Genomic DNA, 13,225 nt, shown 5'->3' with positions numbered 1-13,225 from the left:
TGTGAAATCCTTACGGTAATTTTACAGGCAAGAGAGTTGCAGGTGAAATGTATTTCCACTGCGTGCTGCAGAGTATCACGCTTTACATATGAAGCTTTTATTAACAATGCATTCATTGCTGTGGTTGCCTTAAAACTGCAGCATTCAGAGTAAGACCCTGCCTCTGGCTTGGACTTGTTTAGTTTCCCCGTGCAGCCGGCACATCATCTGTAACTGTCGGCATTTGGCAACAGGGAACAGATGATATTTTGCAGTATTTCTCCTGCTTCGTCTTAATGGCTTTCTGGTGGAGTCTGACTTGGAAATACCGAGTTTCTGCTTGCAAAAAGTCTAAGGAACTTTTAATGAAAAGTTAAATTTAAAGAAAAGCAAATATTTAATTTCAATCACGTAAAAATTATCTCCCAATAACAGTGTCAATTCACTTGAACTTTTACAGTATATTAAGGTGTTCACAATTCAGTTTCCATCATTAATATTTGTATACTGTTTCTTGTAAATTTGGGGGTAACTTTGGGTACATTTTGGGTTTTATTTCTGTTTCTACTTGTGTTCATTTTTCTATCACATTTTTGTTTCAAAAAATATCAAAAAAATGCCTACTCTTTTTTTCTTGCAATTTTCGGGCTTTCATTATAATTTGATTTTGTTTTCTTAAAAATACTAGAACCTGGTACAAAATTGTAATCTGTTTTTTGTTTTGGTTTGGTTTGTTTGTTTTTTTACCAGCTCTAAACAGTGTCCTCTGAATGTCCTTGGTATCACAGTGCTGTTTAGTTATTATTCTCCTTTTACCATCAACAGCCTTCTGCACCTTTTGCTTTTACTGTCGCTGCTTTGTGCTTCATCTGTCCAAACTGCAGTGGCTTTGAAGTAATTAACCACACTCATCACATCAGTTTTGTATAATGTTCCCATACTGACTTTTGCATCCTCACATGAGCCTTTACTTGCAAATCATGTCTTACAAGTGTGATAACATTAATCTTCCCATATTATAATTACTCAAGCAACTTAATTCATGTTCTCTTCATTCTTATTTTTTTCCTAAGTGTCTTTTTTGGGATATTTTCTAGATACCTAGTCCTTGCACATGTGCCTCTTTATCCACGTTGCTTCTCTGAGTCCAGCAGGCAGTGCACATATTACTGTCTGAAAGCACCTTTTAGGAACTAGCTGGTTCTCTGTTAGTCAACATTTGGTGTTTCTCCTCCTCTCAACATTGAACAGACTGAAATTCTAGTAGGTGTAACCTTCTCTCACCGTTTCATATAGACCCATGGAGGCAAGGCTGGCCAAAAAAACTTTAAAGCATTTCCCTCTATTCAAACTAGACAAATATTTCCTCTGCCCAGAGAGAATTCATGGAGAAAAATATCTAGTTGATGTGTGCAATTGTGCATGGCCACAGCAAACTGAAGAATATCCTGTGTTTTAAACCTTCTCCTAGTTACATTGGTACTCCACACACAGAACTGAGGACTCATGCAACATGGGTTTTCTGAGGAGAGCTTAGTGACAGTTGTGCTTCCTGTCTGTACTTACCATGTTTCTCTTTAGATAAATTGTTAATATATTTTTTTTTAATTTCTAACTTAAACTTCGTTTTGCCGAGAACAGAGATTGTGATCTCACAGTTTTCTCAGCAGGAACACTAACTCAACTTTACTGTACATTTCATAACTATAAAACAACATGCTGTTACATAGTCTGATAAGGGTTATGCTGTCAGTGGAGAACACAAACTTGCAGTTTCAGACTCATCCTACTAAATAACAAAGCAGACATGTTAAAAATAATCAATTAATAGCAATGTAAAATTTTTCAGAGAACTTCAGCTTGTACCCTAATTGCTCAGGTATCAGTAGCAGATCTGGTTTGATAGACATTTACCTGTTCCTTTTTTTTTTTTTTTTTTTGAATGTTTGCTATTTCTTGTCCTTAGAACTAGTCTAAGTAATAAAAGTAGAACTGAGAAACCATTGAATAGGTAATAATATCAAAATAGCAACACTGAAGACACATATCATTATTACATCCTACGTGCATGAGAAAAAAAGAAGTGCTTTGATTTCTGCCAAGAAAATCAGCATATGATGTCTCTGTGGTTTTGGAAAGCACTTACAAGTAAAGATAGTTCAGCAAAAAAAACAGTATCTTTCTTGCTAATGACATAAATGTCCTGTACTGTCAATCCAATCAACTCTGTTCAGGCTTCTGAAAGTATCCATTTCGCTTCTGGCTTAATCAGGAGCTTAAGAATACCATTTGTTCAGTTATCCCCACGGTAGTGTTCTTGTCCCATGTTCATTTTCTGTATCAAGCACGAGTCAGTGAGGCTAGAGCCAAGCTCGCTGTCTCTCCTTTACACTCACTTCACTGGGGAGCTGGTGCACTGAGCATGGAAGGGCAGCTCTAGCCTTCACGTAACAGCTGTGTTTTCAGCCCCACAGTATTCAAGCACAGCCCTCATGCTCAGGCCTCACCTTGCACTGCTTCTTTCACCAGGTGTTGCTTCGTTCACTTCAAAGCACCGTTCCCCCAGAATGCCTGTTCTTGGAAGTCATTTTGGACTAGGTCGTAAAAATGGTCAATCTTTCTGAAGATTTTGGTCATTTTGTTTTGTTTTGTTTTGTTTGAAGCAGGTTGCTACAGTTTTCATGAAAATGGGCAATTTGGATAGAGGAGGATGTCTGGACTGATCAGCTTTTTAGGGAGTCTACAGAGCACATGGCACTGAAAGCCATACCCAGTTCCCCCAGCAGATGAGAGTCTGTCACTTCAGCAGCCTGCACTGGCTGGGTATGATTCATGCACCAAAGCAGTAAGGGTGCTGTAATAAACTAACCGCAGAACCTGAACCTAGCAAAATTTTTTAGTACCTTGGCATTTCACTATCCTAAAAAAAAAAAAAAAAAATACATCCATATAATTTTGTGTTCCTTTTGCTAAGTTTTCTTTTCAAACATAATGTAATTTATTAAGTTCTATTATGTCCAAGTTATGGGTTGTTGTTGTTGCGACCCTGTAAAAACACCCGGATAGTAAAAACTTTTACAGTGAAAAAGAAAAAAAAAGGGGGTGAAGCAACAGTAAAGCTTATTCTGTAAACAACATCTGACCAAAGAGACCTGCCTTACATCCTTTTTTTCTTGAAAGGCCTGAGCACTCAGCCCTGATACTATAAGCAGACCTTAAAGCAAGGGCCAATCTGTCAAACAAAGTATATATACACCAAGATTTCTTCTATTTGAAAGGCCACATTCCAGTATTTATATCAGCAGGGCGCACTGTTTATTTGTACAGCAATAGCCAAGCTAGGCAAGAGGGGGGAAGTGACAGAGGAACAAAACGTGGGCCTCAGGGAGCCCCGAGATCAAAGCCTGCAGGGAGCTGCCGCAGGACAGGCGCTCGCCCTGCACACCCCTACAAAACCCCAAGCCCAGACCCCGTGGGGCTGGGGGCAGTGAATGCCTGTTAGAGGGTAGCTGAAAAGCAAGGCTTGAGCATTGAGGTCTTGTAGATAAAAGCCTGGCTGCAGCTCTGTGGCTGCCTGGCTACTGTTGTTTAGGTTCATCTTCGTATGGATGGTCCCCGTGCTATTGGCTTTGAATCTACTGTGCTTGATTGGAAAGTGTCAGCACTGCTGAGGAGCACCCCCAAAACCCTGGGAAGCATCTTCATCCCCAGGAGACACCTCTAATCTAAGCCGCACCACCTCTGTCCTGCTGCTTCCCCTTGCACACACACCAGTCATTTGTCCTCCTCTTCCAAAAACACCAGCATCGTTCGCACGAGTTACTTATCCAGACCTTTGTGCACGTACACCTTATGTCAGAAATGAGAGGTATGGCAGACTTCATGGTTTGTGAGTGCTTACAAGAATATAAATGGCAGATGCTTATCACAGCAAACAGCACAGTGTTGGAAGGCTGCAACACCGTATGGTCTGATGGAAGCAACAAGTAAAAAAGTTTGGCAGTCTTCTGGCAAAAAGTAAAGATAAAATGATGATAAATTCATGTACTGCTTCTTTCACTGCAAAGTACCATTCCCCCAAAACACCCATCTGGAAGTCATTTTGGATTAGGCTGTAAAGGTGGTCAATCTTAGGGGAGCGCCAGCACCGAACTCGCACTTGTTTTCATTGTTGTGCGATGAAGTGGAAAATGAGCATCAGAAACGCCTGGGCGCGGAAGTGGGCGAGCTATCGGGAGGGAAGGTGTTGATTCATTTCTGTGAGCTCCTTTCCAACAGACACATTTTCTGCAGTGATTTCAGTTTAGAGTGTGCCTGTTGTTTTGCAGATGAGTTATAGCTGTCAGGAATGGCCTATTTGGGTGAATTGTTCACATGTCTAGTATATTGAATGCCAGTTTACAGAAAAGACCGAAAACTATCCTTTTAACGTTATGACAAAATAGATACACACAAAAAAAGCCTCAAATGCTGGGGCTATAACAGGAGAAGGTGAAAAGAAAATTTGTCAATTACTTTCAAGCTGAGGAAATGTCTTCATTAAACATGGGCTGAAACATTCGTCCTGACCAGGTTGCTAAGATAAAAAAAAACATTACCTGAATTATTTAACCAGCTGTGCAGTTAGACCAGACTATCCCAGCTGAAGCTGGCCCTTCTCGGTGGAAGACAGGCATCAGATAAAGGGAGAGGAAAAGATGGCCAGCTGCTTGAATTCGGGCTTGAGTTTTCTGACACTTGTTTGAGCAAGACAGAGAAATTCAGCTGATACTTAACAGACTTTTAATGCCTTTCCAGCCTCTGTGAGTTTGCATTTTTCTGTCCAAATTCCATTTTAAAACCAAGTAGTGACAGATAAATTCCTATCCAGAATTGGATTTCAGGCTGCAGTTTACTTTAAGTGCTTCCAAGCATCACTCCTGGACCTATTTTCTGTGATTCGTATTCAGCTACTATTTTGTCAGATAAGTACAGGAGGAGTGAGATGGAGATGGAGGCAGAAGTGGAGAAGTAGAAGCATGAGAGGGAAAGTGAGGGGAGGCAAGATAAGAGACCTTGTTCATATATTTAAGGTTCTGTAAGACTGGTAAGAATACGGTTGTTTTTTTCTCATGCTTAACAACTTTCCAGATAAGAACAAAAGAATAAATGCTACCCTTATTAGACAGTAGTCCTTTATTTAAAAAAATAAATAAAATCAAAGCTCTTGTCATAATTTACAAGCTTACTAACATATATCAAGTTGTCATTTACAACACATATGCTCCCTTCTTCCCCTCTTGCTAGGTAAAACAAACCTGAACAAGACATACACAGATCTCATTGTTTATGTTTTTCTTTTCTTTTCTTTTCTTTTCTTTTCTTTTCTTTTCTTTTCTTTTCTTTTCTTTTCTTTTCTTTTCTTTTCTTTTCTTTTCTTTTCTTTTTTTGTTTAATCTACCTGTTATATTTTAAAAAATCTAGTTTACTATTTTGGGTTTCCTGATATATTTGCACTGTGAATTCACAAGCAAGGTGCTAAACCTTTTAAGGTCTAATACAAACTGTGCAAATAAAGGAATACATGCAAACAGTATATAAATTAATATTGTGTTTAAGAAGGCAGGTTATAATGTATGCATATCTGTAAGGCTATAGAATAAAAGCCAAAAAAAGGCAGAATCATTTGTCTGTCCATGCATCCGTAGGTTATTTTCAGTTTGTGCATTCAGTTTGTGCCATAGCAGGATCGTCCAGTCACTCTTGTTACAAACTAAAAGCAAAAATGTGTATCAAAATTGGGAAAGCAACTCAGAAATGGAGTGAAGGGGAAGAGCTACCTAAATGTCATGCTGTTGAAGTTAAGAGTCTTTTCCTCTCTTCCAAAAACCCACTTAATGGTTGAAGATGGGCAGAATAGAGCTCCCAGTAACCTGCCATGCCCAGTTTTAAAATGGGAGGACAAGAAAGTTCTGTATCAGTAACAAAATTATAATGAAAGGGAAGCTATACAAGCTATGCATTTGTTTCCTTGTAATCAGCAAGATAGCTATTTTATTACTGTTTTAGCAAAGCAATGATACCCAATCAAGGTGGCTTCTCCTTACTACAGTTTTCAAACTGCAAGTTCACTTTTTGGAGGGACTAAGCTTCAGGTACATCATGGGAGGCTAAACACGGCTGAAAGAAGGTGTTTGCAAAATGACAAACATTCTTTAATGCTGAAGACAACAGTCTTCATTGTAAATGTGAGCACAGTGGCCACAACAAGCTCAGTGAGACATTTCACTGCCAGGTTAGGGTGGATTTTCAGTATGTATCTGAACACAGTGATTATACACCTAAACCAGCAGCACACCATACTGCAGAAGTTTCTGCTCTCACCCGCCAATAAGCAGCATATTGATATAAGAGGCTTCCTGTGAATAACATGAAACAAGTAGGGTAATGCTCCATGAATTTTCTAGCCACTCTTGATAATTCAAGATGTATAAAGGAAATGCCTGATGTGCTGAGTGAGTATGTGGCAGTACTTTTCATTCTACTGTCAAAATTATACATGTCTATATTTTGAGATGTATTCATGCCTCATTTCTCTAATACAGTATCCCAACTAATAGTATAATCCATAACCAGTCTTTAAAGAAATACATAATACACATTTGCACTGTATGTCTTGTTATCTGAAATGTACAGGAACCTTGTGCCTTGCTCTTAAACCTGACATGTTTACAACAGCTAGAAAAAAAATATATGGAATTTATTTTGTTACGGGAATATGCTGCAGAGGTCTGTGGAAAAACAGTATCAGTCATAACTTAGCTATTGGCTTTAGCAACAACCTTTACTATACACTTCATTTCTATAGCTCCCTATTTTATGTTGAAGTAACTTCAAATATAAAACGTTAATAATGCTCTGCAAGCTGGGGTCGAGCTAAATGTGCTCCAAACTATGATGCAACACACATGAGAAAGAAGTCAGAAATAAAGAAAGTAGGGCATTTCCATCTGTGACAAGGATTGCCAGGAAATTATCACTGCAAAGTGAAAATTGTCCTACATAGACTAGAACAGAAAATGGTCTGGGAAGGAATGTAATTAAAACTAAAGAAGATGAACAATGGAAGAGGGACTTCCAGCAGGTGAAGAGCGAAAGGTCAAGAATCCGGGATGCTGATAATCATTATCTCTGAGAATTTCTCACTGCAGAAGGGCAAAACTAGCCAGCAGTGTCAGATCACCCTAAGGAAGAAAAAGAATTTGATCTAAGGGGAAATTCAGCTAGTGGTGGTGGCAACTGTCCTGCCCCTGCTGCTCTCTTCTGTAGTTATTGACCGAATATGAAGATCATTATGTTAATGAGTGGAACAGGGTTTATAGGATTAAAGCACATGAGGTAATGCCCAGTAAGCAAGTTTTTGTTTTAGATTCTTGAAATGTTTATGTGCAACCTGCTCTTGAGGAATTTAAGAGAGAGGTTGAACGGCTTTGCCTGGAATAGGAGGCAGATCAGAGGGCTCAGCAGTAACATGTGTGCCTGTGCTTGTGTTTGGATGAAAAGATCAAAGAGGCTGTGAAATGCCAAATATAGGTGCTTGCCCTCTAGACTTTATATCCTGTTCCTGTTAGGGCAATTTCAATATTAGAACACAAGACAGATAAAAGAAATCTCTCGGTCTAAAACTGACAATCTTGGATGAATAAATTCACCTTGGCAGCAGAACGCAAGGATATTTGGATGTAATAAGAAAAATAGCATAGGAATGCCCAAAGGTATGAGTGATGTTGCTATGTTGAGCATTGATAAGGCTTTCATTGTGGGCAAAAAGATATCAAGTGTAGAAGTAAGTTTAGTATTCGATGTGCAGAATGAAGGACACACATTACAATCCATCATAAAATGGAATATGTAATAAATTGTAGAAAGACCTATTTCCTTTCTTTCTTTTTGTTCCTGGCTATAAAAGTATGAGAAATCCTATTCTTACTTTTCACATCTCATTCACATTTTCTTCCAGCACTGGGATGCCTGAACCAAGCAATCATGGCTTTTAAGATTCTTTTAGCTTTAAAGTCATGTTTTTAAGAACATGAATGTGTAGCATGAATTTTGCTGATCTTTGAACTCTTCCCCTCTGTAATAATATTAGCTGCTTATTCCAGGCTCATGGTGTGCTTTTCATGTATTTGTGAAAGAAAAGAGACCAGTTCGGGAACTATATGCACAGACTGAAAAATATAATATGGAAGCAAGAATGCATAAAACAAGAAAGCAATGTTCAGCGCTGCATACTGTAGTGAAGCCACACACTCTACTGAAAGCTACAGATGCATAGTGCTTACCAACTCCAGTGTTGTACTCAGAAATATGTATAATTAATTGCTCATAAATGTTATGATTCAAAGGATGAAAAGTTCTTATAGAGAAATCTTGCCTTTTGTAACTTTAGGAAGCATTGTTCCAGATGAAAACTGGCACTTGGCTCCTGGAATCAAAGGACACAAGTAGCTCCCGAAAAGATAACTTGATACCATTTTCAAGCATTCTTCTGTAACATGAAAAATAGAAAAGGACAGTAATTGGGGAATGTATGTTCCCCTGGGAGTTTAAAAGGGAAGTTGTGCATGAAAAGAAAATAAATTTATGGAACTGAAGGTCATTAATGGGCTTGCAGTCAAATTTATGCACAAGGAATGTTGGTGTATTTGTTTCAGTTTATTGCATAAATGCAGCATCTCAGCTTGCCAAGTCCTGTATGGGAAAAACAGCCAAAATTAGGGACAGAAACACCCTGGAAGAAACCCTGGTTTTTGAAATATACTTAATTTCAAGAAATAAGTTTCCCCACTTCATTTCCCTGGCTTGCAGAAGGGCTTCTGATTTTTAAACATTCTTTCCTTTTTCCTGTTGCTAAGTGTAAGTCTCTCATAAACAAAGGAAATCAACTGTGTTAAAAGGATGAAAATGACTGTGTGCAAAAAGCTGTCAAATCTACAGAGTAAGCAAACTGGAAAAAAACATTTCTAAACCTAATCCTTTCAGTTACAGCAATCCGTGCAGCACTCTCAATGTACGCAGAAAGTAAGGGTATCGTGGGTTAAAACTGGAATTAATTCTCCGAATTTAAAAAAGAATTTCTGTAGCCTCAGTGATATACTTGGTTTGTTTTGTTGTTGTTTGGGAGGTTCTTTCCCAGAAGGAGCATTTTGATGATAATTGTAAGTATGAAGTGTCTACCATGCTTTGTGGATCAGCAGGGTCACGTTATTGGTACTTCAGGAGAATAAAGCTTCCTTCAGCTTCCTCCTGCACAGTCACGGTAGAGGGATGGACAACTCCTGACATCAAGCAGGTCTTAGGTGGGCTGAATCGCCCTTCAGATACTTGTTTCTCTCTGTTGCAGACACAGGGAGACTCTAATTCTGAAAAACACGCCTCAGCTGAACTCCTGAGCTGATGAATCCAAGCTGTAGTATTTGAAGAGCTAATCTCAAAGGCAGTTGTATGACCTGAAGCTTACACAGTGCCTTACCTCTGTACATGATGACTGCAATATCTGTTTGGATTTGACCATGGTCTTGGTCCTGTGTTTGAAAAACATGGTGGAAGTATCCCCTCATTCACTGAGTGCTTACTTGGGTCTCAAAAAGCACTGCTACCAATATTCTGCACGTCTGATGGGATCACTTTGATTGTCTCGTTTTTCACTTACACAGAGCTGCACATATCTTATCAATGGTATTAGTAGCTGGAGTATTCCTAACACAGCACAGGAAAAGACATGTTTTACAAGTCCTAAGTCTATTTCCATTACAGACATTTTATCTACCTACCTACTCTCGAATGGATATGTAACTATTGGTTTAAAGAAATATCAGTGGCAACAGGAAAAAGCTTATCCAGCGTGGCTTGTGCCACAGTTCTCAGTCTATGATCCACAGGTAGCTATCAAGTTATATACACTAGCTGCTATGATTTCCAGCTACAAACAGCTTACGTAGAATAAATACCACCTGAGATTCTTTCTCTTAATAAACCAAGGGATGTTAAGCACTCAGGACCAGGAGAGCAGGTGGTCCACATAATCAGTGAATAGGAAGGGCCAGAGGGAAGGACTGTTTAGATACCCTTTTTATGCAAATTTTTGAGGATTCCTATAATAACAACAAAGATCTATTCCACTAACAGGGAGTGAGTACATAATGCTACGGAATTTAGCGCCAACAAATACTCTCCCTTTGAAACGGTGAATTAGGTGTGCAGCAGGATCTGGTCACACTTCAAAGAATCATATGCAGAGCTGAAGATCCATCTGTTTGCTCTTGCTATCGCCATTGAGGCTCCTGTATGTTAAACAGTCTTTTGACTACTTCAAAGCACGTTTGAAGTCTCTGCTGTGCCTATCCCATGCACAAAAAGCAAGAGTGCATTAACAATATGAGTAGCTGGTATTTCTGTTCATTTTGCTTGTAAATGAAAACAATTTGTTCCTGCTATGTATCATTTTTGGACTTTTTTTTTTTTTTTTTTTTTTTTAGCTATGATAGTGAGGGCCGTCTAACAAACGTTACATTCCCTACTGGAGTTGTCACAAACCTTCACGGGGAAATGGAAAGGGCCATTACGGTGGACATTGAGTCATCCAGCAGAGAGGAAGACGTCAGCATCACTTCCAACTTATCATCAATTGATTCTTTCTATACCATGGTTCAAGGTACTGTATGCAAAACCTTTCTCAGCAGATACTGACCTGAAAACTCTTTTCTTCTGGTACAAACAGTTTACATGAGATGCCTTAGAGGGAAACTTAGAGGCATAGTGTTTGGAGGAGGTGATACACACATGCTTTTATACATACATAAAAAGAACTGTTCAGGGAAGGAAGGAGGTACAATGAAAGTATAATTAAATGTTTTCTAACCAAATAGCTTTTGCAACAGTTGTTGGAAGTAGTCAGAATACCTACTTTGCATAAAAAGGGAATCTGCAAAAAGTGTGAAATGGATTGTGAGGGAAATGGGTGTAAAAATAGCATGAAGTGAGATTTGAGCTTTAAAATAGCATGTGACGGCCCAGCAGCCACATCCTTGCAAAAGTCACTAGTCACAACATACTTTGGATGTGGCCAAAAATGCCAAATGAAACAGCAGAGATTATGTTTTGTGCAACTCCAAAGACTATACTCAATATACAAAGAATATAGGTGGGATTTTTAAGAGGTGTTCAAGTGACTTCCCAAAGGTGTTTTTGCTCTCATGGGATACACATGGATGTGACACAGATGACTTCATTAATCTCACCCTTGGTGTTTATTTCCGTTAGGTCAGTGGCTGAAGTCAACATTTTACATGTATATATTGCATAAGTGGTAGGGAACAAAGGCAGACTTACCCCATGGATGTAATGCGTGTTTCTCTGCGTGTTGTTTTTTTTTTTTTGCATTTTCAGATCAGTTGAGAAACAGCTACCAGATCGGTTATGACGGCTCGCTCAGAATCCTGTACGCCAGCGGCCTGGATTCACACTACCAGACAGAGCCACACGTCCTGGCTGGCACTGCCAACCCGACAGTAGCAAAAAGGAACATGACCCTCCCGGGGGAGAACGGGCAGAACTTGGTGGAGTGGCGATTCCGGAAAGAGCAAGCCCAGGGAAAAGTCAATGTGTTTGGCCGAAAGCTTAGGGTAAGCATGCAAGCATGCGTGGTGTCTATTGCCTTCTCATTAAGTGAGAGGAAACCTAAATGCATTCTTGCAGGTATTGCCATCCAACAACCACAGAGTATTTACCGCGGGTAAGCTTACTGTAGAGTTTAAAGTTGTTGCTTTTATTCCTTTATATATTGGCTCTTTTTCCATATTAATTGCTCTTTTCTGTGGATTCTAAGCTGTTCTTTTTAGACTTCAATGCCTTGAAATGACTCTGGATAAAAAGAATATTTTTACTGCTTTCCTTCACTTTTTATTTCCAGCACTGAATTCACACACCTGCTTTTGAATCATTTTAAATTAGTCTGCCATAAGTTAGCATGGTCTTAGAGTTTTCTTTCTTTAAATTTTTAAATAAAAAATATACTAATACTTATTTCTGGTAGAAAGGGTGTAACACTGTGTGAATGTGTATGGCATATTCCTCTAACATATGTCTTTACCATTTTGTTGGCATTTCTTCTTCCTATATAGTGTGTGAAATGTAAGTAGGAAGCAAACTATGATTTATGACAGCCATTTGGTAAAGACAACATAGATTAAGCATTTAAAATTGGGTTGCCAGGAAACCATTTCGAGACCACATCGGAGGTCTGACATACTATTAGGACTGAACTCAGTTCTTTAAAATAAGGCCTAGGCAGTATATCAAATAAAGGTAAGTAATTTCAGACCACTTGACTTCTGAGAGGTAACATGCCATTTTTTAATTTTAATTTTTTTTTACTTTCCTTTGGGAAGGAGGGAATGCTGTCATGCATTTTCTATCTCTCTCTACCGCTTGCTCTGCAAGAAGAATTGATTTTTTCCAAGAAGGAAGAATGATAATGTACAAAAGCTGCTGCTTAAGAACAACATACTTGTACCTAGCTGTGGTAGCAGTCTTACCATGGATAAGGAAGAGAAAAAGAAATCCATGCTTGTGGAGCTCGCCCTTGTGGTTCTGGTTCATAGCCATCTTATTACATAGCAAGTTGGGATAATACACCTGCCAAGTAATTCATGAAGGAAGGCTAAGAAAATAAATAAATAAATATATAAATAATCATACCAATAGTATGATTGGTTTTGGTATTGAAACAAATGTCTATGAGTCCAGTTCTAAAAAGCAAAGCAAAATTTTATCATTCTGATAAAAAGAAGGTTAAAGAAATGTCATGGGCAACTCTGACTTGGAAGAGCTGAAAGAAGGAACAGCGAAGAGGGAAAGACTTAATATAAGAGGGGGGAAGTGAGAGCTCATAAATTAGGACAAAATAGTGGTAATTAAAAATGTATATGCAAATGTGAGAAGTAGGGCAGGCAGAGAATATGGGCTAATAAGAGAAAAGAAAATTGCTACGAAATTAAAAAAGGGAAGTTTTTTCTGAAAGTGGTTTACATAGGAAGATACTGCAGAAATGTTGCTCAGGGGTAGGTGGGGGGTGGAGAAAGGAAACAAGAACTGAAAGAACAAGAATAACTTACAGAGCTCATCATTTCCATCTACAGATATGTCAGTAACATTTTGCTGCAGAGAAGACAAATGTAGACAAAAAACAGTGACAAAATGTATT

The 13,225-nt window shown here is 38.7% G+C and overlaps 1 protein-coding gene across 15 annotated transcripts in view; it reads left to right on the top strand.

The window, feature by feature from the left end:
* TENM3 (teneurin transmembrane protein 3) overlaps positions 1-13,225 on the top strand; it is a 416,659-nt gene that overhangs the window by 387,005 nt on the left and 16,429 nt on the right. For all 15 annotated transcript variants that reach the window (XM_032186162.1, XM_032186160.1, XM_032186159.1 and 12 more), the window contains 2 exons: positions 10,500-10,675; positions 11,410-11,645. In XM_032186162.1, the coding sequence (XP_032042053.1) occupies positions 10,500-10,675; positions 11,410-11,645 (412 nt within the window). The remainder of the gene's footprint in view (positions 1-10,499; positions 10,676-11,409; positions 11,646-13,225) is intronic.

This window comes from Aythya fuligula, chromosome 4 (genome assembly GCF_009819795.1).
Source record: "Aythya fuligula isolate bAytFul2 chromosome 4, bAytFul2.pri, whole genome shotgun sequence".
Classification (NCBI taxonomy): domain Eukaryota; kingdom Metazoa; phylum Chordata; class Aves; order Anseriformes; family Anatidae; genus Aythya; species Aythya fuligula.
Note: the sequence above shows the minus strand (reverse complement) of the source record. Positions and strands in the feature narration are given on the sequence as shown.